Source organism: Equus przewalskii, chromosome 25 (genome assembly GCF_037783145.1).
Source record: "Equus przewalskii isolate Varuska chromosome 25, EquPr2, whole genome shotgun sequence".
NCBI classification, from domain to species: domain Eukaryota; kingdom Metazoa; phylum Chordata; class Mammalia; order Perissodactyla; family Equidae; genus Equus; species Equus przewalskii.
This window is the reverse complement of record NC_091855.1, coordinates 19,381,972-19,408,271: the sequence shown is the minus strand read 5'-3', so window position 1 is coordinate 19,408,271 and position 26,300 is coordinate 19,381,972. Positions and strand designations below refer to the sequence as shown.

The 26,300-nt window shown below is 49.4% G+C and overlaps 1 protein-coding gene across 17 annotated transcripts; it reads left to right on the top strand.

Annotated features, from left to right (window-relative positions):
- Nucleotides 1–9,218: 9,218 nt before the first annotated feature.
- ABCD4 (ATP binding cassette subfamily D member 4) lies at nt 9,219–25,313 on the top strand. Of its 17 annotated transcripts, none has more exons than XR_011533140.1 (19): nt 9,219–9,456; nt 12,871–12,989; nt 13,145–13,272; nt 14,462–14,601; nt 15,844–15,960; nt 16,353–16,478; nt 17,064–17,114; nt 18,866–18,960; nt 19,191–19,312; nt 19,419–19,510; nt 19,690–19,779; nt 21,345–21,553; nt 21,706–21,797; nt 22,294–22,330; nt 22,697–22,746; nt 23,185–23,237; nt 23,556–23,612; nt 24,224–24,339; nt 24,783–25,313. XR_011533140.1 is itself a non-coding variant. In XM_008516421.2 (19 exons), exons 1-19 carry the CDS (start codon nt 9,419–9,421, stop codon nt 24,849–24,851), a joined length of 1,821 nt encoding a protein of 606 aa, XP_008514643.2. In that variant the 5' UTR covers nt 9,219–9,418; the 3' UTR covers nt 24,852–25,313. The 17 variants fall into 17 exon arrangements, 10 of the variants coding, with proteins under 10 accessions (XP_008514643.2, XP_070450696.1, XP_070450703.1 ...); XR_011533138.1 differs by having other exon boundaries at nt 23,034–23,237; XR_011533137.1 differs by having other exon boundaries at nt 23,034–23,237; nt 23,536–23,612.
- Nucleotides 25,314–26,300: the final 987 nt, after the last annotated feature.

Sequence of the window (26,300 nt, the reverse complement as noted above, 5' to 3'; positions counted from 1 at the left end):
GATGCTGTTTGACTTACCCTGTAGTATCCCAGTTCTATCCCAGAATGCACACACTGCCCCCTACCGGTTTTTGGAAGGATCACATCCTTCCTTGACTGATTTGCTGATCTGGGGTAACTCCAAGCTCTGAGAAATTAGTGGCTGAATGAGAATTTGGATATCCTCCATCAACCCTCTTTTTGGGGCCCAGGACTGACTCAAGCTCTCCATACCTCACCGTAGCCAGCCACCCAGAGTCACATTATCTGACCACTTAACATGTATTTCTGAGCAGCTGTGCGTAAATCTAATTTGATGAATTGTATTTTAATGATCTAGGAGAGAATGAAATTAAAATAAATGTTATGAAGTCTACTAGCTCATTTATCTGGCACTTACCATGTGCCATTCACTGTGTTAAGTATTTACACGAAGATCTTATTTAATCCTCATGACAATAAAGACAGCTCCAATTTCTCTGTCTTATAAATAAGGAGACTGAAGCTCAAAGGGGTTATATGCAGCTTGGCCAAGGTCATCTAGCTGGAAGTTTGCCAGATTGAGCAATAAACATACAGGAGCCCAGTTAAATTTGAATTTCATATAAATAATAATTTTTTAGTATAACATATCTTAAATATTGCATGCAATGCTCTATCTGACAACCCTGTCCAGATGGTAAGTGGAGAATGTGGCCTGGATCCAATTCTCCTGATTCCTTGGCCTTCAGTGGTAAGACCATGGAATACTTGTATGGAATTCTTTGGAAATGGAAGGAACCTCTTGTACTAAGGCTTGGACTTCACCTCTGACATACTGAACAGAATGGCGGTGGAGACTTCTTAACAAGCGCCCTCACCCTCAAACCTCCACCCCTCAGGGATTCCTTTGCGCTCTGAATTTTGAAAGCACTTTTGTATGTATACAGCTTGTAAATTTAGATGCCCGTATTCAGCTGTCCTGTGGCTTCCAATATTCCTAGTAGCTCTTTACTTTCATTCAATCATCCATCCATTCAACTGCTTGACAAATATTTATTGTTTGAGGGCTTGTCCTGCCAGCCGCGGATACAAAGATGAATTCAATGCGGCCCCTGCCCTTGAGTTCCTGCTCCACTGCAGGAGACTGACAAGCAAACAGACACATTAAGGTGGGTGGTGGGTTGGGCGGCCTGTGTCAGAGACCCTGATAGAGGTTTGCTCCAGAAGGGGAGGGGTTGGGGGTGGGAGTAGTCAGATACAAATTCTAAGAAATTAGCTTCAGCTGAGTCTTTTTTTTTTTTAAACGATTGTCGATTTTTTTTTAAGATTTTTTTTTCTTTTTCTCCCCAAAGGCCCCGGTACATAGTTGTATATTCTTCATTGTGGGTCCTTCTAGTTGTGGCATGTGGGACGCTGCCTCAGCGTGGTTTGATGAGCAGTGCCATGTCCACGCCCAGGATTCGAACCAATGAAACACTGGGCAGCCTGCAGCGGAGCGCGCGAACTTAACCACTCGGCCACGGGGCCAGCCCCAAAATCTCTCTTTTTTTAAGATTTTATTTTTTCCTTTTTCTCCCCAAAGCCCCCCAGTACATAGTTGTATATTCTTCATTGTGGGTCCTTCTAGTTGTGTCATGCGGGACGCTGCCTCAGCCCAGCGTGGCTTGATGAGCAGTGCCATGTCCGTGCCCAGGATTCAAACCAACGAAACACTGGGCCGCCTGCAGCCGAGCGCACGAACTTAACCACTCGGCCACGGGGCCAGCCCCTTCAGCTGAGTCTTCAAGTGTCAACAGTTTTGTTTTCCTCTGAAGCGGGGAATAAATGATAATGGATATAAATTTTAGCCAGTGGTCATGTGCAATAAGAGAAATTCAGATGAAGAAGAAAGTGAGAAGGTGGGCTTCAGAGCCAGGCATCCTGGTTGCATCCAAGTCCCCTCACTTACTAGCCATATGACCGTGGCCACGTAACCAACCAATCCTCTCCATGCCTCAGTTTTCTCTTCTGAGAAACGAAATAACAATATCATCTACCTCCTTGGTTTGGTGTTAAATTAAATACTCCATATAAGACGCCTAATGCAGCTGCTGAGACGTAGTAGGCAGCAGTAGACTGCAAGAGATCACCTAAGGAGTGGATGTAGATGGAGGAGAAGAGATCAGGGGACTGAGCCATGCAGGAGTCCAACATCTAGTGGCAGGACCAGGAGAGGAGGAGCAGGAGCCAGTAAAGGAGATGGAGAGGAGGCAGCAGGGAAGGGGGAAGTGAGCGTGGTGTCCTGGAAGCCAAGGGAAGCAAGCACTTTAAGAAGCATGGCTGGATCGACTGTCAACAACTCCCCCTCTCCACCGGATGTTCCCTTTAGCCTACAAATGTGTTGGAATACCTTTCTATTTTTGACCCCATATCCTTCTCTACTATTGGCATGTTATCTATTCCCCTTTTATGGCACAATTCTTTGAAAGAATTGCCTATAACACCATTTCCACTTTCTCACCTTCCCTCTCCTGAACCCACTCCATGGAACCTGCTCCTGTCAAGGTCACTGATAAGCTCCACGATGCCATCCCAGTGGGCAATTCTTAGTCTCATCTGCAGCCCCTCAGCAGTATTCAGACAGTCGATCCAGCCATGCTTCTTAAAGTGCTTGCTTCCCTTGGCTTCCAGGACACCACGCTCACTTCCCCCTTCCCTGCTGCCTCCTCTCCATCTCCTTTACTGGCTCCTGCTCCTCCTCTCCTGGTCCTGCCACTAGATGTTGGACTCCTGCATGGCTCAGTCCCCTGATCTCTTCTCCTCCATCTACATCCACTCCTTAGGTGATCTCTTGCAGTCTACTGATTTAAAACCTTGCTTTTGGAGGGGCTGCCCAGTGGCGCACCAGTTAAATTCGAGCGCTCCTCTTCAGCCACCGGGGGTTCACGGGCTCAGATCCCAGGCGCAGACCTACACACCGCTCATCAAGCCATGCAGTGGCGGCATCCCACACACAAAATAGAGGAAGATTACTACAGATGTTAGCTCAGTGACAATCTTCTTCACCAAAAAATAAATAAAGAATAAAATCCCACATTTATTCTGATGAGTCCCACATTTACAGCTCCAGCTCAGACATCTCCCCTTAACTCCAGACTCAAACAGCCAATTGCCTGTGTAACATCACCACTGAGTATCCAATAGGCATTTCAGATTTAACCTGTCTGCAAACAAAATTTTAGCTTACCACCTGCCCCCTACCCACAATCTGTACTTCCCCCAGAATTCCCCATCTCAGTAAATGGTACCATCATTCACTCAGTTGCTCAGGCCAAAAAGCCTTAGAATCACTCTAGATTCCTCACTCCCTACATCCAAACTCAAATCCTGTTGGCTCTACTGTCAAATTACATCCCAAATCCAGTACTCCTCACTTCTGCTGAAGCAAGGTTTCTCAGCTCCAGCACTTTGGACATTTTGGACCAGGTAACTCTTTGTTGTGGAGAGCTGTCCTGTGCATTACTGTAGGATGCTAAGCAGCATCCCTGGCCTCTGCCCACCAGATGCCAGTAATATCCTCCTGGTTGTGACAACCAAAAACATCTCCAGATATTGCCAAATGTCCCTGGCTGGCATGATGGGGGTGGAGAGGGTGGGGCAAGAGCAGCCTTGTTGAGAACGCTTCTCTACAGCTTCCATCCCATAGGATCAAGCATTATACTCTCTTACCTGAGGTATCAGAATAGCTGCCTAACTGGTTTTCCTACCTCCATTCTAGCTCCTCCTTCTCCATATAGCAGCATCTGAGTGATCCTTTTAAATCATAAACCAAATCTTGTCACTCTCCTGTTTTCAACCTTCCAGCGGCTTCCTATGACAGTAAATATAAAACCTCAAGTCCTTATGATGGTGTGTAAGACCCTATAGGATCTGGCCCTTGCTCATCTCTACCACTTTCCCCTTGCTTATTGCACTCCAGCCATGCTGACTTTTTTGCTGTTCTGTGAACATATCAAGAACATTCCCTTGGAGGCCGCCCAGTGGCACAGTGGTTAAGCGGGCATGTTCTGCTTCAGCAGCCTGGGGTTCGCAGTTTGGGATCCCGGGTGTGGACATGGCACCCCCTGTCAAGCCATGCTGTGGTAGGCGTGCCACATATAAAGTAGAGGAAGATGGGCATGGACGTTAGCTCAGGGCTAGTCTTCCTCAGCAAAAAGAGGAGGATTGGCAGCAGTTAGCTCAGGGCTAATCTTCCTCAAAAAAAAAAAAAAGAAAGAAAAAGAACATTCTCTCCTCAGGGCACTTGCGTTTGCCATTCCCTTTATTTAAAATGCTCTTGCCTCAGAATCTGCACCACTCCTTCCCTCACTTCATTCAGGGTTGCTGTTTAAACATGTTCAGAGAGACCCTCCCAGACCACCGCATCCCAAGGAGCACTGCCACCCCCATCCCTGTCCCTCCCCGCACCTTGTGTGATGGCCATGGAGATGTGCGGCCCAGATCTCCTTCCCTGAGGAAGGCTTGTTGCCCCGGCTGCTGGGAGTGCAGTCAGCAGACAGCTGTCACTGTCGGCCTTTTCAAGGATTGCCTCGGCCACAGAGCGGACTTACCCAAGGTCGTGATCTTCCCTAAGTAGTCCACAACCAAGGGCTGATTGGGGCTGAGCAGAAAGGAGGCAACTCAGATAAGCTAATGTAGATCTGGAGCTCTCCATGGAGTGGGCCAAGGCTGTCATCAGACCTGCCTCTGCTTAATTTCTCCCTCTGCCCAATCTTGCTTCCTTCCCCTCCCTTCCACAGATGTACCCAAGAGCATTCCCAACCAAGATCAAGTGTGCCGAACATCTCAAAGTGTGCATCCTGGAAGACTCAACCTGCGACAACCTCTGTAGTTTGCTTAGCAGTATGACTTATATTTAATATCATTTTATTTGTTTATTGCTTGTATCTGTTCAAGGTCCGTGAAGGCAGAGATACTGTTTTGAAACTGCTGTATCTTCAGCACCTAGAACAATGCCTGGCACGTACAGAGCAGGTGCTCAGTGAACACTTTCGAGTGTTGAATGAATTACCCCTGTCACCATCCTCAGCTCCTCACTTCTCTAAGATTGCTCTGTGGTCAGGGAGTCCTTGAGTACTTTCTTATATGAAGGCTCCAACTTTTTAACAGACATGCAGCTCAGGGGGCACAATCTTTCCAAAATGATTTGCTTCTGGAGTAGGAACAGGCCCAGATGGTTTCAGACCTGGAAGATTTGACAGCTCTGCTCAGCTAACAATTCTGTCCCTCCTGCCCTGTCTTCCTTTTATCTGGAAACAAATGTAACAGGCTGGTCTCACACGGGGAAGCTGCCACGGGTCTTTGAACCAGCTACACAGCAGGCGTTTTGACCTGATCAGCTCATGGGACAAATTTTAGATTCAGTCGTTATTCTTGAGTATTTTATTGCACTGTTTCATCTTTTTCAAGGGCATTCACATTGCTCAGTAATTTCTCGCGATGGGCATGAGCTGTGGGTCCACTTTACCATCCTAATTTTATATACAGGGAAATGGGGGTCAGAGGGGTACCTTCCTTTATTCCAAAAGTATTTAATGAACATCTTCTGCGCGCTAGGCACTGGGCTGGGTGTCACAGGATATGAGGATGACTAGGCAGGCTCGCAATGACTGTCTGTAACTGAGGTGCGAACCAAGAGCGGGGAGGGCCAGAAGATGAAATGATTGCTTCTGCCTTGGAGCACACCTTCTGGGAAGGTTTTACCGTGTAGGTAACATTGAAAAAAAATGCTCTTTAAATGTACAGGCGCTCTTGTTCAAACTGTCTTTTGCTCTCTCCATTCTTTGCATTCCTAGCTCCTACAAACCCCAATCGTTTTCAATGGGTGCATAGTCATGCACACACAAACGTGCTTTTTTAACAGCAAATATGGAGTATGCCTTATTTTACACTTAGCCATATTTGGGCTATATCCAAGGATATTCATTGCAGCATTCTATGTGGTAGCAAGAGGCTATAACCCACTACAATGCCCATCAATAGGGAACTGGATGAATGGTTCCTCTATACGGTGGATTACCACGCAGTAGGGAAGAATGAGGTAGGTCTGTATGATACGGAACAATCTCCAAGATAGACTATAAAGTGTAAAAAGCAAACTGCAAGACAGTGTTTAAAAGGAAGAGGTAGGGGTGTATGTGGGTGAAAAATAATCACACATATAAGTTTGCATATACATAAAACATTTCTGGAAAGATTGCTAAGAAACTGAATAGTATTTGCCTCTGGGGTGGGAAACAGATTTATTTTTCATTATATGCCCTATAATCCTGTGTGAATTTTTTTACCATGTGTTTTTAATTTTTTCAATTAAAACAGTTAATTAAAAACAAACCAAATCACATAGCATGGGCATTTTTTCCGTGTTGCTATGTAGGACGACATTTATTAGCTCTCATCATTGCCAGGTACTGTTTAGACACTTCACATGTATTAACTTATTTCCCGCAACAACCCTCTGATGCAGGAATGATTATGCTCCATTTCACAGATAAGGAAACTGAGGCAACTGGCCCAAGCTCACGCAGACATTAAGCGGAACAGCAGGAATTTGACCCCATGTAACTTGGTTCTGAAGTCCATGCGCTTCATCACTGTGGTGATGCTGCCTCTCTCTTGTTTATGGCTGAGAAGTGTATTCCACAAAGAGATTGTGTCATTCCTATTTAGCCACTCCTCCTTTGATAGGCATTCTGATTGCTTCTAGAGTTTTGCTATTACCTAATATGCTGCAGAAACATCCTCGTGATTGACCCTTTGTACTCTTGGGTAAATAGACCTATAAGAGAAGTCCTGGAAGTGAGACTGCTGCATCATCTAAAATTTGATAGTTATTACCAAATTCCTTTTTTTTTAAAACCAGTTTCTTCTCCTTTTGTCTATGTATGAGAGGATGTAGCCCAGAAGTCCAGTGGCTGGAAAAGGGGAAGTTCAGTCCTAGCAGAAAACGGTACAGACTAGCAGAGACAGTGGCCTGTGTGTTTTGTGAGGTTTAGGGGTTGTCTTGCTCATCTTTGTTCAACAAATATTTATTGTGCCCTTACTAAGTGCTTCTGGAGAATGGGGATGCAGTATTGGTGAACACAACAGATATGGTCCCTGCCCTCATGAAGCTGACAGTCTGTGGAGAGAGAGGCATTAATGAAGTAAACACACAAAACAAGGTTCCTTCCCTGGCCTCTAAAGAGGTTGGCGTGGTGGGCAGGGCCAGGGCACCAGAGCCCTTCATACCATGGAAGGTTTTTGGTTTTCTTTGAAGAAGGAGAAGATTAGCCCTGAGCTAACTGCTGCCAATCCTCCTCTTTTTGCTGAGGAAGACTAGCCCTGAGCTGACATCCATGCCCATCTTCCTCTACTTTATATGTGGGACGCCTACCACAGCATGGTGTGTCAAGCGGTGCCATGTCCACACCCAGGATCCAAACCAGCAAACCCTGAGCCGCCGGAAGCGGAATGTGCGCACTTAACTACTGCACCACCAGGCGGGCCCCTACAGGAGGGTTTTAAGTGAGGCATTGATCTGGTTTACATTTTGCAGATCCGCCTGGCTGCCATCTAGGAACTGGATTAGAGCAGGAGACAGAATTCAAGAAGGGAAACCGGGTACAAGGTTTTTACAGAATGACAGGAGAGAGATGATAGTGATTGGTCCCAGGTGGTAGAAGAGGAACATAGAGATTAAGAGAGTCTCCAAAGAAGTATCGATCAACTGCATTGTATGGACCTTATTTGGATCCTGGTTTATTTTTAATTGTGAAAAAAATATACCAGTTACGAGACAATTGGAAATTTGAGCACAGGATATTATTAAGGAATTATTTTAAAAGTTTTTAGGTGTTTCATTAGTCTCATTAGTCTCAAGGTCTAGTAGTAGTGCTCTTTTATCCAGAGAATATCATGGGGACAGCACCCAGGGGCAGTGAGGAGCTGCAATGTGTTGAGGGTAGGGCTAAATTTATAAGGCATGGTTACATGAGTTATTTTTGCTAGACAGAGGAAAGATCCTGTAAAAAGTCATTAAAATGGTACTGGTGCAGGGGGGGTCTAGTTATTGCATGGTCGTACAACTTTAAATATGAATCAGGTCATATAGATCAGCATGTAGGCTAGGACGCCTTGGGCTTCTCTCCCTGGGGCAGCCTTGCTCCACATCATTATGTACTAGCAGTGTTCTACAGGTACTAGGAATACAGCAATGAGCAAGGCAGAGTCCCTGCTCAAATGAAATTTATTCTTGTAGGGGAAGACAATAATAAGCAAGGATACAAGATGATTTCAGCCAGTGATAAATATTGTGAAGAAAATAAAAGTGTAATGCAATACGGAATGATGGAGTAGGATGACATTAGGTAGGGTGAGCAGGTGACAGTTGAACTAATGATGAGAATGAGCCAGCCATGGAAAGCTCCAGGCTTGGAGGAGGAGCGATCCAGACCAAGACAACTGCAATTACAAAAACCCTGAGGCCGAAACAGAGCGGCCATTTAATGAAGACCAAGGGGACGGCCCCATCACCTATGCCGTAGAAACATAGAACCCACGTTTGGATTTTATTCTAATCACAATCAGAAGCTTGTTAAAGGTTATGTTGTTAAAAGACGCCTCTTGGGGCTGGCCCTGCGGCCGAGTGGTTAAGTTCACCCACTCTGCTTCAGCGGCCCAGCGTTTCACTGGTTCGCATCCTGGGCATGGACATGGCACCTTTCATCAGGCCACGTTGAGGCCGCGTCCTGCATGCCACAACTAGAAGGACCCACAACTAAAAATATATACAACTATGTCTGGGGTTGGGGAGCTTTGGGAGAAAAAGGAAAAATAAAATCTTTAAAAAAAATTTGTTAAAGACCCCTCTGGCTTCTTTGGGAGAATATATGAAACAACTACTATATTCAGAGTCTAAAATACTTGTCATATGGGGCTGGCCAGGTTGCGCAGTGGTTAACTTCACCAGCTCTGCTTTGGAAGCCTGGGGTTCACGGGTTCAGATCCCAGGTGTGGACATACACACGGCTCACCAAGCTATGCCATGCTGTGGCGGTGTCCCACATACGAAATAGAGGAAGACTGGCACAGATGTTGGCTCAGCGACAATCTCCCTCAAGCAGAAAATTTAAAAAATAAAATACTTGTCACGAAACACTTTAGTCACATTCTCGGTTCCCCCATGTCAAAGGGGAAACCTCCAGATCCAGAAGGTGGCGCTCTAGGCGCCGGGTCAACAGACTATAACGCTCGGCACTCTTTGGTTCTTTTAGAGGCGAGTGGGTCGCTTCCGGGAGCGGCCTCGTCGCCTGCGCCTGTCCTCTCTATCCGCCCGTGTCTGTGGTCTCCGGGCGCCGGGCCCCGCCCCTCCTCGTGGCCGCGCGCTCTTCGGACTCTGCCCCAGGCTGCCGGGCTCCCACAGCGGTCGCGTCCGGGTCATGGCGGTCCCAGGGCCCGCGCCCCGTGCAGGCGCCAGGTGAGCAGGGCGGCTGGCTAGGAGGTCCGAGCCTCGGGGCGTCCTACTCGGGGCTGTGTGGGGAGGGGGCTCAACTGCCTCCCGCCCTGGTCCGCGGCTCTGGGGGAGCCCCAGCCCCGGCGAAAGGAGACCGCCCTCCCAAGCTGCCCTCCGGTGCCGTCCGAGGCTGCCCTCCGGCCTTTGCGGGAACCTCTGCCGTCCCCTGCGCTCTGGGTGTGGGGTCCTCGCCCTCGGAATTGGCTTTTTTAAGAACCTCAAGTGCACAGAATTGAGTTGATCACCCTTCTCAGTTCTTGGCACACTGTGGGCTAGTGCAAGGCCCCTCTCGTGTCTTATTATATTCCTCCCTTCGTTCCTTATTCTCCATCCCTTTTCACTCCCCTTCTCGGACACCCATTCTGGTGTTAAAAGTGTGTCTTTACAGCCCACTTTACCTTAGTTTGCGTACATGTTACCTTGAAAAATATGTAGTGATTTTGAATTCATATATATGATCATATGCTGTTTTTAAAAAGCCTTTTTACTCAACATTGTGTTTTTGAGATCATCCATGCTGTAGTAACGTAGTTTCACTTGTGAGTGCTGCATGGTGCTTCCCTAAGTACGTTAGACCCCATTTTACTTACACGTTCCCCTATTGATGGACACTTAGATCGCTTCCAATTTATAACCACCGCTAACCATACTGGCACTTGTCTCCTTGTGAATTTGGGTATCCATCCCAGGGTAGGGCGCTAGGACATAGCTAATTGTACTCAATTGTTCTCTGGAATGGTCACACCAGTTTACACTTTCCAGCATCATGCATGAAGATTCCTGTTTCCCCATAGGCCCCCAACATTTGGTATTGTTTGGTTTTCTAATGTTTATCAATTTGATGGGTGTAAGGTGGTCTCCCATTGTGTTAATTTTCACGTGTTAAGCATTTGGGTTTCCCCTTTTCTGCATTGCCTATTTATATCCTTTTCCCACTTTTCTATGGATTTCCTGTCTTCCTGACTTGCAGGAATTCCTTGTATGCTCTAGATTTTAGTTCCTTGTTGGTTTATACATTCTGCAAATACCTTCTCCAATTCTTTTAACCTATGGCACTGTGTTGAACAAAAATATTTAATTCTAAATTAAATCCATTCATTTTCCCTTCTATAGTTTGTGTTTTCAGGGTCTTATTTGAGAAATACCTTCCCACTATATCATCATTAAGATATTCTACATTTCCTTCGATTAACTAAATAGTGTTACTTTTCACATTTAGATTTTTAATCCATTTGGAGTTTTTTAAGTTTATTTTTGTAAATGATTTGAGGTAATGACCTAAATTTTACTCCACCATTTTCAGTTAATAACTAATGAATTAATAATTAAAACTCAGGGCTGGCCCCGTGGCCAAGTAGTTAAGTTCGCGTGCTCTGCTGCAGGCGGCCCAGTGTTTCGTTGGTTCAAATCCTGGGCGCAGACATGGCACTGCTCATCAAACCACGCTGAGGCAGCGTCCCACATGCCACAACTAGAAGGACCCACAACAAAGAATATACAACTATGTACTGGGGGGCTTTGGGGAGAAAAAGGAGAAAAATAAAATCTTAAAAAAAAATTAAAACTCAGAGAAGCTGTTAAACATAGTCAAGAGCACAGATTCTTGGAGCCAAGCTGCCTGCGTTCAAACCCTGGCGCTGACTCTTACCAGGTGGATCACTGGGCAAGTTACTCAACCTCTTTAGTCTCAGTTCCTCATCCATAAAATAGGAGATAATCTCCAACTCTTAGGGTTGTGACAGTTAAATGAATGTAAAACACGTACAACAGTACTGGACACATAGTACGTGCTTAATAAGTGTTGACAGCTGTTAGTATTAATATGTCCTTTCTTATAATAATCTCTATTATGTGCTCCTGTAAATGTAGGTGAATTTTTTTCTTCTTGGTGTCTCTGTTCCATTGGTCTTTTTATTCCTGTGTTAATACCATACTTTGTTGTTCCTCCAGCCCTGTAATGTATGTCTTAATAACCTGATGGTTTGGGTCTCTTCCTCATTTCCTGTTCTTCACCACTGCCCTAAGCTATTCATGGACCTTTATATTTCCCTATAAAGTTCCTCAGAGAAGTCCTGCTTTTGATTGTATTACATTGACTTTATAGACTACTTTTGTTAGAAATGAAGTCTTTGGGGCTGGCCCCATGGCTGAGTGGTTAAGTTCGTGCCTTCCACTTCGGTGGCCCAGGGTTTCACTGATTCAGATCCTGGTTGCAGACATGGCACCGCTCATCAGGCCATGCTGAGGTCGCATCCCACATGCCACAACTAGAAGGACCCACAACTAAAAATATACAACTATGTACTAGGGGAATTGGGGGAGAAAAAGCAGGAAAAAAAAAGAAGATTGGCAACAGTTGTTAGCTCAGGTGCCAGTCTTTTTTTTTTTTTTTGAGGAAGGTTAACCCTGAGCTAACTGCTGCCAATCCTTATCTTTTCGCTGAGGAAGACTGGCCCTGAGCTAACATCCATGCTCATCTTCCTCTACTTTATATATGGGACGCTTACCACAGCATGGTGTGCCAAGTGGTACCATGTCTGCACCTGGGATCTGAACTGGTGAACCCCGGGCCACCAAAGCAGAACTTGTGCACTTAACCGCTGCACCACTGGGCCGTCCCCAGGTGCCAATCTTTAAAAAAGAAAAGAAAAGAAAAGAAATGAGGTCTTTATAATGTTAAATCCTTCCAGCTCTGTCTATTTAAGTCTTTCGTCTCCTATAATAGAGCTTTTCGTTTTCCTCCAACGTGTCTTATACATTCCTTTTTAAAGTTAATTCCTGAATATTTTATAGTTTTTCTATACTTGCTTTTGTAAATGACATCTTATTTCCTTTATGTTTTCCAGTTGATGTAGAACAGTATTCCACTTGTTGGTGTAGAACCGTGTTGGTATTTGTGTATTAACCCTATATACAGCTGAACTCCTTTTATTTCCAACATTTTTTCTATTGATTTGCTGTAAACGATCATGTCATCTGCAATTAATGGCAGCTTAATCTCTTCCTTTTCAGTCGTTTTACGTCATTTCTTTTTCTTGCTTTATTCCTTTAGCCAGGACCTTAAAATCCTTGATGAAGTGGGCTGCTTTGTCTTGTTTGTGACCATAATGAGGATGTGGCTAAAATTTCTTCATTAACTATGGTTTTTTTTTTTTTCCTGTGGCTTTTTGGTAAATAAGCTTTTATAGCATTTATCAACTTAAAGACATTTCTTTCCATCCTGAGTCTGTTCACAGCCTACCATCTTCAGCATCCGTAAACCGTTCTTTCTGCATGGCCTGGACGCCCCACAGAACAGTGTGATGAGCTTGGTACCTGCTCTCTGAGGCTTACCTGACTCTTAGGCTTCTCTCTGCTTCTCCTGCATCTCTTCTTCAGGCCCAAGTTAGATCTGCAATTTCTCCAGCGGTTCCTACAGATACAGAAGGTTTTGTTTCCCTTTTGGTCATCACAGAATGCCTTGATGTTCCTGACCCTTCTGTGTGTGGCCCTACTGGGTGAGTGAGTGAGCCCAGGCTGGAGTGGGGAGGGAAGCCCTGGTTTGGGTCCCTTTCCTCCTCTCTGGGGTGTTCATGAGGCAAGGACTCAGGAGGAAATTTCCCTCTTTTTTCACCCGTCATCACTGATTTCTGACCCCTTTCCCTCTCCCCAGAACAACTGGTGATCTACCAGGTTGGCTTGATCCCCAGTCAGTACTACGGCGTCCTGGGAAATAAAGACTTGGATGGGTTTAAGACCTTGACATTCCTGGCTGTTGTGCTCATCGTTCTCAACTCCATGGTAAGATCTTCTCCCTGTGTCTCTCTTCCCCTTCAGCCTAGTACGAGTGGAATGCCCAGTGGGACTTAGACACCAAGAAGCAGGAATCAAGCTGTGGGTGTGTGTTCCCTGCCTTTTCATAGAAATTGAGGTCAGAACCCTCGGCAGGGCATTGATCCTGGTCTTTGGCCTGCTTGGGACCAATTCCTCCGGTGTTTCAAGCTCCCAGGACTAGGCCATGAGGTTCTGGTTTAATTCAGCATTTAGTGGAAATGATCATTGTCCCTTCCATTCCCAGAACTCTTGCTTCAGGGAGCTCAGAGTACTTGAAAACTGGGGTCAGCAGCCAGAGCTGCTCTTCCTCCTCTGCAGGGCTGAGCGTGTGACTCAGCCTGGGACCATGTGACGCCTCCCAGCCTTTGCACCTGCTGCTTTCTCTCAGAATGGCCTCCTTCCCCACCCCTCCTTCACTTGGTTAATGCCTGCTCGCTTCTCAAGATTCCTCTGTTGTCACCTCCTTCAAGTCCTCAACTTTCTCCTTCATGATTCCTCCACTAAACTCTGCCCTTTTCCTCTAATTAACTAATACTTTGAGTTTACCTCTGCTGTAACACTCCTCACACCCTTGTCATTGTCTGTTTCCTTGCTGGACGGTGAGCTCATTGTTGTTTCCCTCATGCCCGAGGGTAGGTGCTCCATCAGTGGTGACTGATGAGAGTCAGGGCTCCGCTAGGACTCAGGCCCAGTGCTCTCTGTCAGGCTGCACTATCTGTTTTCTTGGGGAAGCCACTTCTCATCACACTTTGGCACTTTTGATGGGTCTTCAGTCTGTAAGCACCTGTGTATACAGAACCCTGTTCCAAGTTCTGGGGACAGAATAGAGCATAAATGGAGTAGAAGATAGCATCCCCAATCTCCAGAAGCTCATCTGCTCTCAGAGGAAGACAGTACACTGTAGAAAGGGGCTCGAGGGCCTTGCCTTGTAAGCCATGCAGTATTTGGTGAGGAATGAACACGTGAGTGAGGGAGGAAGGGAAGAATTCCCTGACTTGGGGCTTTAAACAAACAGAACTGCTGACTGGACAGAGTCATCAGAGTGGGCTGGCGCTAGTCAGCCGAGGCTTTCTGCCAGCCCTGAGCTTTGAGCTGAGACTTGCAGGCAGCCATCTCTCCCCTCCCCTCCCCTCCCCCTGCCTTCCCCCCTGCACAGCTGAAGAGCTTCGACCAGTTCATCTGCAACCTGCTGTATGTGAGCTGGAGGAAGGACCTCACCGAGCACCTCCACCACCTCTACTTCCGGGGCCGCGTGTACTACACCCTCAACGTGCTGCGGGATGACGTCGATAACCCGTAGGCACCCCCTCCCAGTCCTTGCCACCCTCTGCATGATCCCATCCTTCTGGTTCAGCCCTAGAGACTCCCTGAGGCATCCCATGGAGATCATCTACAGTGTTCTGCAAATGTTGCTGTCCAGAGCCGTGGGAGGTGGGGGGGGGGGGGTCGGTGTGCTCCAGAGGACCCTAGAGAGGCTCCAGGGCTGAGAATAGGGAGCTAAAAAGAAGAGGCCAGGAGCAGCTCCCTTTTGTCCATTTCATATCCTGGGCTTCCACATAAGGCACCCTCTGAAGAAAGTGGCCTTGCTAGAAAAAGCTAGACAACTGCTCTCAGATTTTCGGCAGTAAAAAATTACTGCTGTCTACAACTCAGTCTAGGATTCAAATCCCCATTTTATCATCTTCCAGCTTATAGCTCTTAAGTTCACTAAGCCCCAGGTTCCTTTTCTGTAAGACGGGGATAATGATAGTTCCTATCTCAAAGGATATAGTGAAGCTGAACGATGTAATTCACGTGCCCATAATGCACAGGTACCGTGCCTGTGCAGAGCCAGTGGTCCAAGGTCAGTTAGCTATCGTTATCTTTCAGGTGCAAACAGTGAGGCTCAGAGAATGCAGATGACTTGCCCAGGGTCACATCTCTCATTGGGAGTAGGAGTCAGTGTGGCCCTGGTGGTGCAAAGGGATGTATGGGGTCTCTCCTTGTACTCATTCCCTCCCCACACGCCACCGTCCCAAGCACTCTCTTGCCAGGGGTGACCTTCCCTCAGCTCAAGCTGAGCTTTGCAGCAGAGATTTCTTGGGAGGCTCCTGCTGCTTCATAACTTTCTCTTCAGGCCTCTTCTCTGTGGCTCAACGCATACAAAGCTTCTGCAGCTAGATAGCTACAATGGGGGCAGGCTCAGGCTCATAAGAGAGAGATCAATGAGTTAGCTTTCCTCATCATCCAGAAACTCAGCTCATCCACCCTCAAGTTTTTCTCTGGCTCTGCTCAGAGCTGGCTCACCACTCCTGGTGCTGGACCTTTCAATTGCCACTTTTTCTGAGGGGTAAACTGAGGTATAAGAACCCTGTTTAAAGGTCCTAATGGTCTCGGTGCCTCTAGGAAACCAGCCTGTGTCTGGGTTCATCTTCCCATAGTGTCATTGCTGACAGCACTGAAAGGCTAGGTTAGAATAAGAGGGAGCGTGGAACTGTCTTAGTTCCTCAGCCCTGGAGCCCAGCTCCCTGGGTCCAGTGATGGTGTCATTGGCTGCAGGGACCAGCGCATCAGCCAGGACGTGGAGCGGTTCTGCCGGCAGCTCAGCAGCATGGCCAGCAAGCTGATCATCTCCCCCTTCACGCTCGTCTACTACACCTATCAGTGCTTCCAAAGGTGAAGCCTCTCCTCTTCCCAGAGTCCCCCCTCCACCAGCCCAGTGGTTCCCCCGAGGTCCCTCACTCACATGTCAGTTGGATGTCAGCTCTCCCAGGTCAGGGGTCAAGAGAGGCTAGACTTCCCTCCCTCCCTCCCTCCCACCTGCACCTCAGGAAGTCTCCTTATCTTGCACGCTAGGGCCCCTGCCCTCCCTTTGCCCCTTGGTGTTCAGTGTCACAGGGATCCTGGTGCTCTGACAGCTTAGACCACATACCAGATGCCCCACACAGAAGCAGAGGCCCCACAGGGCTCTGAGATTGGAGAGGGACTGCCCAAAGGGGAGTGGAAGTCGGGGCTGAGGCCCGAGGGGCTATGCGGCTCCCCATACCCTCCCTCTCTTTGCCTTTCAGCACAGGCTGGCTAGGGCCTGTGAGCATCTTCGGGTATTTCATCCTGGGAACCATAGTGAACAAGATATTGATGGGGCCCATTGTGGTGAAGCTGGTGCAGCAGGAGAAGCTGGAGGGGGATTTCAGGTTTGTCTCTCTTGCTGGAGGTTTCTGGGCTGGGCATAATGGTTAAGGAATGGGATGTGGAGTGAGACTGCCCAAGTTCAAATTCCAACTATGCCAGTTATTAGCCGTGTGCTCTTGGGCGAGGTCTTTAACCTCTCGAAACTTCAGTTTTCCCATCTCTAAAATGGGAATGGTACTGTTACCTATGGAGAAAATTGTGAGGAGGATTAATGGTGTGGGTGGTCAGCCATCATCATCCTCATTCCTTGGCCTTCTCACATGCTTCTGCTCCATCCGCCCTGTTTTGGGTCAGCCAATGGATCTGGCCCCTGCTCTGTGCTTCTTGGCCTCCTCCATCAGGCCCAGCCCTGGGAGGAGGAGGGGCTTTGGGCAGGTGAGGGGCCACCCTGTCTCCAGAGCTCCTGCCACCCTACCCCGGCCCTGGGATTTCCCACCCCTCAACGGTCCAGGGAAGGATCGGGCTGCCACAGCCAGTTTCAAAGTGGATCCAGGCTCCTCTTTGTCCAGGGGTCTTGATCCACAATTCTAAAAGGAGGGGGCCAGTACTGCCTGCTGTCAGCACACACTTCTCTTTGATCGGCCCAGGTTCAAGCACATGCAGATCCGGGTGAATGCCGAGCCTGCTGCTTTCTTCAGGTGAGTCCGCAGGCATGGTTCCCCTTCTGCCTGTCAGAGCTGATAGTGGAGAAGGAAAGATGAATTGTGCAACCCCCGCCATGAGCCCAGGGGCCGAGCGTCCTCACACTTGGCTATGACCCCACCCCTACGTCCTTGTCTGCCTCGTCCTTAGGTCCAGGGGTTTGCTTCTGAAGCTGGTGGTTCATTTAAGTGGCCTGGCACGGAGCCTCAGTTTGTTCCAAGAATGCAATGAGTGAATGCTCCATCATCTGGCTGATGACTGTAAGGCATCGCCTCTGCCTCTCATTTTCCGCTGGTGCCTGATGTCCGAGGCTGGTCCTTTGTCTCCGTAGCATGGGAGGGAATGGGAGCCCATCGGGAGACCTGCTCCCTAGACACCATCCAAGTGGAGCAAAGTGTCTGGTCTCCTGACAGCCGCATTGTGAAATACCGTTCCTTCCCTCGGGACCAAGGCAGGTCCCTGTGCCCTGCTTCCCATGAGTTCTTGGAGTCAGTGTGTGGACTGATAGTGGAGGCCCCAGAGGTGGTGGTTTAAGGAGTGGAGGTTGCTCCTTGATGGCCTGGATCTAATAGCCCTGGGACCTTTGCTCTTGTCAGTCTCTGCTGCAGTTTGCAGCTGCCACCACTTGGGGGCACCAAGAACGCTTGGAATCTGTGAGCTGGGCTTTGGTTGGGTGGCGGGTGGGGCTGGGCCTGGGCTAAGTTGTTTTGAATTCTGCAGCCTCTGCCCATAAAGTTCTGGGCGCTGGGGAAAGCACGTTGGTTCTTGGAGCTGTGATGGGTTCCTCTATGGCTTCTGTCCTGCTCGATGCAAAATCTGAAGTGCCCCTTCTGTGCTCCCCCCACCTTTTCTGCCTGGAGAATTTCTGCCCCTCCTTGATCCCCAAGTTGCCTCCTCTGGGGAGCCTTCCCAGACTCCATTAGTGGTCAAGCCTGTGTGTTGCCGTAACCCTGAGGATATACTGCTTATGTTACACAGATAAAGAAGGCATTACGTCTGCCTGCCCCTTGAACTGGGAGCTGCTCAGGACAGGAGCTGTTTCATCCACCTCTTTATCTCACTGGCTTACTAGCACAGAGCCTGCCGCATCGCAACTGCTCCCTGTAGATTTGTTCAGTAATTGCAGTTAAGGGCCGGCCCCGTGGCCGAGTGGTTAAGTTCACACGCTCCACTGTGGCGGCCCAGGGTTTCACCAGTTCGGATCCTGGGTGCGGACATGGCACTGCTCATCAGGCCATGCTGAGACGGCATCCCACATGCCACAACCAGAAGGACCCACAACTAAAAATACACAACTATGTACCAGGGGGCTTTGGGAGAAAAAGGAAAAATAGAATCTTTAAAAATATAAAAATAGAAAAAATAATTGCAGCTATTATTTATTGGGGGCCCTTTCATGTGCCTGGCACTTTATATTCAGAAATTCTCCCTCTAGCCTTTTACTTAGCTATTATGAGCACCGTTTTACAGATAGGAAACAACTCAGAGGCTTAAGTAACCTGTCAGTGTCACCCAGCTAGTAACTGGCCAGAGCCAGGATTTGAACCAGGTCTGGCCAATCTAGACTTCATGTTCTTTCTGCAGACGATACCGTGTTGAATGAGTGAGTGCTAGTGGCAGAAAGGGTCTGAGGTGAAAATCATTCGGATGGGCTTGGTCCCTAAAGGAGGGTTTGATGAGGGACAGAGGGCCCCCAGCCTGGCTGAGGCTCCCCGGGCCCTATGGACATCCCAGCCTTTCTCGTCAGAGCTGGGCATGTGGAGCATATGAGGACAAACCGCAGGCTGCAGACACTCCTTCAGACCCAGAGGGAGCTGATGTCCAAGGAGCTCTGGCTGTACAGTAGGTGGAGGGAGCCCCCGGAGTGGGATAGTCCCCTTCCCTAAGCTCCCTACTTTCTCTGCACTAAAATGTTTGCTCTGATGAAGGAATTAACCAGGGGGAGCCACTCCCTTTGCTGTGCGCGTCCTCAGGAGAATGAGGATCCAGGGAATAGCTTGGCCTGCTTGCTTCCTGCTCCCCTCAGAGCACATAAATGGTTCCCGGTCTCTCACACAGTCTGTCTTCTACAGTTGGTGTCAACACGTTTGACTATCTGGGCAGCATCTTAAGTTATGTTGTGATCGCCATCCCCATTTTCAGTGGCGTCTACGGAGACCTGAGCCCCACAGAGCTCAGCACCCTGGTCAGCAAGGTGAAAATCCTCCTGGTAACCCCTCATGCCATCCCCTCCCCACCCCGCCCCAGCGCCCAGGGCCTCAGAATCGAGGCCTGCGCTCACTGCTCTGTATCCTGTCCAGAATGCCTTTGTGTGCATTTACCTCATCAGCTGCTTCACCCGACTCATCGACCTCTCCACCACGCTCTCGGACGTGGCTGGTTACACACACAGGTGAGGCTGCATCCAGCCCCTCTCTAGTTCCTGAGCAAAGTGTGTGCCTCTGGGAGAAGTAGCTGAATGAAAAAAGGAACAGAAAAACTCACCATATGCTAGTGGGCATGGGAGAGGAAAAGGACTTACACCTTCACCTGGTCCCCCAGAACCTCCTCAGGTTTTCACTTCTTGCCCAGGATCGGGGAGCTTCAGGAGACCTTGCTGGACATGTCCCTGAAGTCACAGGATGGTGAGCTCGTGGACGAGAGCAAGTGGGACTTGGACAGGTGAGCACTGGGCTGGCAGTGTGGTGCAGTGGTAGAGAACGCAGGCTCCGGAACCACCCGGCGTGGGCTTACCCTGGAGCGCTCCCCTTTCCCAGCTGGGCAGCAGAGCTGTGCAGAGCAAGTGAAAGACCTCTGTGTCTTATGCCAGGCACATTATAAATGTTCACAATCAAAGTTGTAGTTTTGGCATTTCTTGTGTTAATTTACACCATCCCCCAGCTGATGGAAGCACAGTGCGCACACCTGCCTGGGCCTGAGATAACAAAAGTCCATATAGTGTCCTTCCTCTTCCGTCTGAGCCCTCCTGCCTGCCACTTTCCCCTGGGCATGTCTGTTCTGTGTTCCCCGGGCCTCACTCAGGCCCAGCGATGTCTTTTTTTATGTATCTGCAGCCTCTGTGATGTTGCTGACTTTTCTATATATTGAGGATTTGCTCTTGTCCTCACTTTTCTTGGGCAAATTACTGAAGAGTTCTGTGTCTCAGTTTCTTCATCTCTATAGAGGACATGAATGGAACCTTCCTCTTAGGGTTCTTGTGAGGATTAGATAGAGTTAAAAGAAAGTGCTTGAACAGCCACAGAGTAAGCTTTCAAAGATGGAAACAGTCTGAATTCCAGGGCCTGCACTCACCTCTTTTCTTAGGAACTGATGCACTCACCTCTCTTCTTAGGAACTGATGCCTTAACTGTTGCTCCTGTTCAAAACTAAAGCCTTCTGCAGCTGGGAGCCCAGAGGCTGGGGTGAGGGTGCAGGGCCTCTGGAAAGCAGAGCTGCTGTTCTCTGGAGGAGACGGGCATCCGTGAGAGCCAGAAACTCCAGAACTGTTTAGTATTACTGCTCTCCTTCTTAGCGTCACTCCTTGAATCACACTGTGATGCTGTGAAAACCCACCAACGTTAGAATTAGACAAATTCAGCTCTGTGACCCTGAGCAGATTACTTAGCCACCTGACTCAGTTTCCTCGTCTGCCAAGTGGGAATAATATCTTTGATTCATGGGTGTTAAGACTGATTAAGATCAGTTGTGTGTGGTGCTTTTCCCAGCCTGGCACAAAGTAGGTTCCCCCACTTCCACCTCTGTGTCAATCTGCTCGGGCTGCCATAGCAAAATACCACAGACTGTGTGGCTTAGACAGCAATTTATTTTCTCACAGTTCTGGAAGTCTAGAAGTCCAAGGTCAAGGTGTAGGCAGGGTTGGTTTCTCCTGAGGCCTCCCTCCTTGGCTGGCAGATGGCTGTGTTCTCACTGTATCCTCACATGGCCTTTTCTCTTAATGGGGACTCACAGGATCTCTTCCTCGTCTTAAAAGAACGCCACTCATATTGGACTAGGGTCCCACCGTAATGGCCTCGTTTTAACTTAATCACCTCTTTAAAGACCTTAGCTCCAGATGCGGTTACATTCTGAGGTGCTAGGGGTTGGGACTTCAATAGATGATTTTGAGGACACAATTCAGCCTATAACAACCTCCCAATCCAGGGGTGATGCTCCCAAGGAGAAGAACCTCCCCCTGGCAATACTGACACTGCTTATCTTCCACACACTCCTCCCTTCTCTGACCCCAGGGCCCCGGGATGGCCAGCAGCAGAGCCAACAGACACAGCTTTTCTCCTTGAGCGGGTCTTCATCTCTGCCCCCTCCTCTAACAAGCCCTTAATCAAGGACCTGAGCCTGAAGATCTCTGAGGGGCAGAGCCTGCTCATCACAGGCAACACAGGCACCGGCAAGACCTCCTTGCTCCGGGTTCTGGGCGGCCTCTGGGCGAGTACACGGGGTGAGAAGCAGCCCTCCCTGCTCTGGGCCAGCCTCAGCCTGGCGGCGGGTGGCGTGGGTGTAAGATTCCAGCCTTGTTTGTTGGGGAGGGGGAGCGAGAGGCCGTTACCTTCTCTGGAGATCTCAAAATGCTGGTTTCTGTGGGCTCCACAGGCTCAGTGCAGATGCTGACCGACTTTGGACCCCATGGGGTGTTGTTCCTGCCACAAAAGCCATTCTTCACTGACGGGACCCTTCGGGAGCAGGTCAGCCTGGGGCCCACTCCTCCTACTGTCTCCCTCAACTGGGACCTCCGGCAGTGAGACAGGTCTCAGCCCTAGAGAGTTATGGGGCAGAAGGTGGGGTAATAAAATGACCCATGCCCGGACACTCTGTGGCTTTAAGAACATTTTATTCATATCCGTGGATTGGGCTATGCACTCAGGACAACTCCTGGGGGCTGGTTAACCTGTGGGAGCCACAAGCCAAAGATCACATGCATTGTTGAGCACCAAGGTGGGATTCTGGGGGCCCTGCCCTCAGAAGGCTTACCGTCTCTTTCCCCTCAGACACACGTCTGAAGGTTGCAGTGACCCTGCCCTGCTTTCTGCAGGCCCCAGCCTCTCCCACTGGACCCTCCACCAAGGTGTCCCCTCCTCTCCTCTGGTGGTTATAGGGCTATTTCTGAGGGAGGGTGGGCTGTGTATAGCCCCATCTCTCATTGGCCTTGGTCCTAGGCCCATGTGGTTTTTATCTTATCAGGTGATATATCCCCTGAAGGAGATCTACCCGGACTCAGGTGAGCTGGGCCTCCTCGTGGCATGTCCTCCCATCTCAATTGTCCCTGCTCTGCCTGACTGTGGCTTCACCTGTGCCTTTTGGGAGAGGCCCCAGCCAGGCCACTGGTTTTAGCTTGGGTCCCCTCCTCCTCCTTCTGCACCATCTCATTCTGCCTTCCCTCCTTGGGGACACCCACTGGAGGAAGGGAAGGGATTGCTTCCTTCACCTGGCTCTTCCCGTATTCATTAAGTGCTGTAACCTGCCACTTGAGAGCCTTAGCCCAGATTCTGGGGCCCCCACCCCAGGCCCCTGCCGTGATGTGCCCCATCTATTGTGGCTGCCCAGAAGGAGCTGGCTTCTTGAAGAAGGCTTCTTTGTTTTGCAGGTTCTACTGATGACGAGAGGATCATGAGGTTCTTGGAGTTGGCAGGCCTGGTGAGTGAGGGCAGGGACCCTGAGGTCTAAGCCCACCTGGTAGCACCGACCACACACAAGTGCTGGCCCAGCAGAGCTGGCCCTGCTGTCCCTGGGCCCAGGACTAGGAAGTGGGAGTGTAAAGTGGCAGTGGGAGCTGTTGGCCAGAGACGGGCAACAAGGGGTTACACTCTCTCTAGCAATGTTTAAAACAATGATAAAGCTGAGCCAGTCTGCCTTTGCTTGTCACCATGCTCCAGCAAATCTGAACAGTGTAGTTGATAGCATACTCCTCTCCTCCTGGGCAGGTCACTCCCACAGCCACCCACCCTGGTACGCCCCTGGGGTGGAGGTCTGTCTCAGAGGTGCGTGTGTGGCGGGACCTGAGGAGGTTCCTCAGGTGGCAGGAAGCAGGAATGGGCCCTTTCATGGACATCATTCCCTCCGTATGTGTTACAGTCCAGCTTGGTGGCCAGGACAGAGGGTCTGGACCAGCAGGTTGATTGGAACTGGTAAGAAGGGAGTGGGGGTACTCCAGAGCTAGCTCCCCCAAAGACATTGGCTTCCAGGGGTCCAGTCACGTGATGGAATGGCTCCTGACCCCAAATTCCTGGTGTTTGCCAGCCCATCAGAGGCATTTTTCATGCCCTTGGGAGTTTGGGCTTCGCCTTGTGTGGGCAGCGGGGCTGTCATTGAAAGGGGAGTGATGTCCATCTGTCCTGAGGCCAGCCTCTGCCGCGAGGACCTCTTCCTGCCCAGACCCATTCTAGGCAAAAACCAAGCTACATGCTGCTTCCCGCCTTTCCTCAGGTATGATGTTCTGTCCCCAGGGGAGATGCAGAGGCTCTCCTTTGCCCGGCTCTTCTACCTGCAGCCGAAGTACGCAGGTGAGGTTCGCCCTGTAGGTGTGCAACCAGGTACCATGTGTGCTCGGAGGTGTAGCAGCGTGTGTTCGTGTACACCTGGGGAGGTGTCCATGTGGGCAGGAGAGGACGGCAGGGCTCTGCCCAGCAGGCAGCGATACTTGGCATCCTTGGAGCAGCTCTGGATGTGTTATGCTACCGAGTCCTGAGCTTTCTGCCATTGCAGCAGCCGGAGCCAGCCTTGAGAGGGCTCGTGATTTTGTGCTCCTCAGGCTCTGCCATCAATGAATGGGCATCCCACCAGCTGTGCCTGGCAGAGGGATGGCAGATACGGACCTTTGCAAGGACTGACATCCTCGGGGCAACTGGGATTCCCTGGATTGAGTGGTCCTAGGCAGGGCTGGTGCTTATCTGTAGGAGGCTGAGGGGTTTTGTTCTGCTGCTGGCAGAAGACTTCCAGATGGAGCCTAGCCCTCTGTTCCTTTGGCCCTTCCTCTCCCTAAAGCAGAGCTCCTGTAAGCCAGGGCAGCTCTCAGCCTCCCCCTGGGTCCCGGCCAGAGGTGAGTGTGGGTTAGGGGAGAAGCAGGGCGGCCAGGGGCAGGATTCGATCCCTTCCCACCCGGTTCTGCCCTCAGTGCTTGATGAAGCCACCAGTGCCCTGACCGAGGAGGTGGAGAGTGAACTCTACCGCATCGGCCAGCAGCTGGGCATGACATTCATCAGCGTGGGACATCGGCACAGCCTTGTAAAGGTACTGGTGCTCACAAGGGTGGCCTGAGGAGGAAGAAGAACCCAAAGGCTGGGCCCAGCTGGGGCCAGAGGCCCCTCAAATGAGAAGTGGGGATTGGGGCTGGCCCGGTGGCACAGCAGTTAAGTGCGCATGTTCCACTTCCACGGCCCAAGGTTCGCCAGTTCGGATCCTGGGTGCGGACATGGCACCTCTTGGCACGCCATGCTATGGTAGGTGTCCCACATATAGGGTGGAGGAAGATGGGCACAGATGTTAGCTCAGGGCCAGTCTTCCTCAGCAAAAAGAGGAGGATTGGCAGGAGTTAGCTCAGGGCTAATCTTCCTCAAAAAAAAAAAAAAAAGTGGGGATGGCAGAGAGGGAAGGGGCTCTCAGCAGGGGCTCAGTGGCCTACTATTGTCATGACCAGAGCAGCCTGATCTCTGTGTGGTGGCTGTCTCTTGTAGTTTCACTCCTTGGTTCTGAAACTCTGTGGAGAAGGAAGGTGGGAACTGACCAGAATCAAAGTGGAGTGAAGCCCAGGATGTGGCTGGCCACCAGGAGAAGAGCCAAGCTCCGGGCAAGTCAGCAGCCCCCAGGAGAGACCAAGATAACTGACGGGCAGGGAATGAGCCCCAGGTTCGCCTCGTAGGTCCTGTGTGGGGAGTGCTGGCCATAGTGGGCTTGGCCCAGGTGTCGCCCTCCCTGGGGCCCTCAGTGGTGTCAGGGGTTCCCTGCTGCCTCAGCCGGAGCTCTGTGCACTCGAAGTGCTGATTCCTTCCAGATTACCTCAGATCATGTTTTCTAAAGAAAAACCTAAAGTGTGGGATCTACAAGAAATGAAGGGTCAAATTGGAGAGAGCATTGGACTGGGAGTCAAGAGATCCAGAAACCTTCTAAATCAGTTAAGTTTATAACAGTAGATTTTTAATTGTAATCAACTATTTAAATTTTATAACTTTTTAAAAAAGAAAAGATAAACATTTTTAAAAAGTGTACAGCTTTCGCCCTTTTCTTCTTCATTGTAAGATGATCTTTTTAACTCAATCTCCAGACTTGAATTGAGAGCCTGGCGGGGAGGGACTGCCCTGTCCGCCGTGCTAGAACCTTCTGTTCATGGGTTTTCCCTTCACTCCACAAATTCCCCTTTCCATGTGCCTGTCGTACCTCAGCCACTAACCTTGAGGGCCCTTCTGTTTTTCTTGTTTTTAGCCCAGATGAAAGTCAGTCTCTTTCCCCTCAGCTAAAACAAGGTTGAGATTTTTCAGAAATAATCTTTGTTAGGGAACAACAACAATGACAGATTTAGCAGACAAAGCCCAGACAGCACAGAAGCATGAGATGAAAAGTTACTGAGCCCAAAGTCCTTACTCTGGAACAGATATTCCCCAAACTCCCCTTGTCAGCATGTCACCTTCATGATGTTTGCCGGATCTCTGTACCTCTTGCACTGTTAATTACTTAGTATTTTTTAAATTAGCTCACTTTAAATTTAAATGCATTTCTGAAAGAAAGTTTACACCTGGGATAAATAGAAAGTAACTGTAAAAATAAATACAGTCAGTGTTAGGAAACTGCCGCTCAGTGCTGTGCCCTGCGGAGACTCTGAGCCTGAGGCCTGCTGTCTGTCCAGTGGGAGGTTAAGGGTTGTTATGGAGGAGTCAGACCTGCCAGCACCCAACTGAGAATTTTCTCCTTAATACGGTTAGAAAGATGGAACGGGAACTGCAAGGGAAAACCTTTCCCGCTGTAAGACTTCAGGTTATTTAATGCCTTGTTGGTACCACTGAAAGTGATCCCAGATGTTGTGGGGGAGTCCCAGACTTGAGGAGATGCTGCCGGGGTAACTGAAGTCTTGCCCCACCTGGCTTGGCTGGCATGGAGGCCTCGAGCCTGTTCTTACTCAGCTCCGCCCTGTGAGGGGGCTAACGCAGTGTGGCCAGGTGCCAAGCTGAGAGCTCAAGGAGGCACCTGAACAGGTCTGA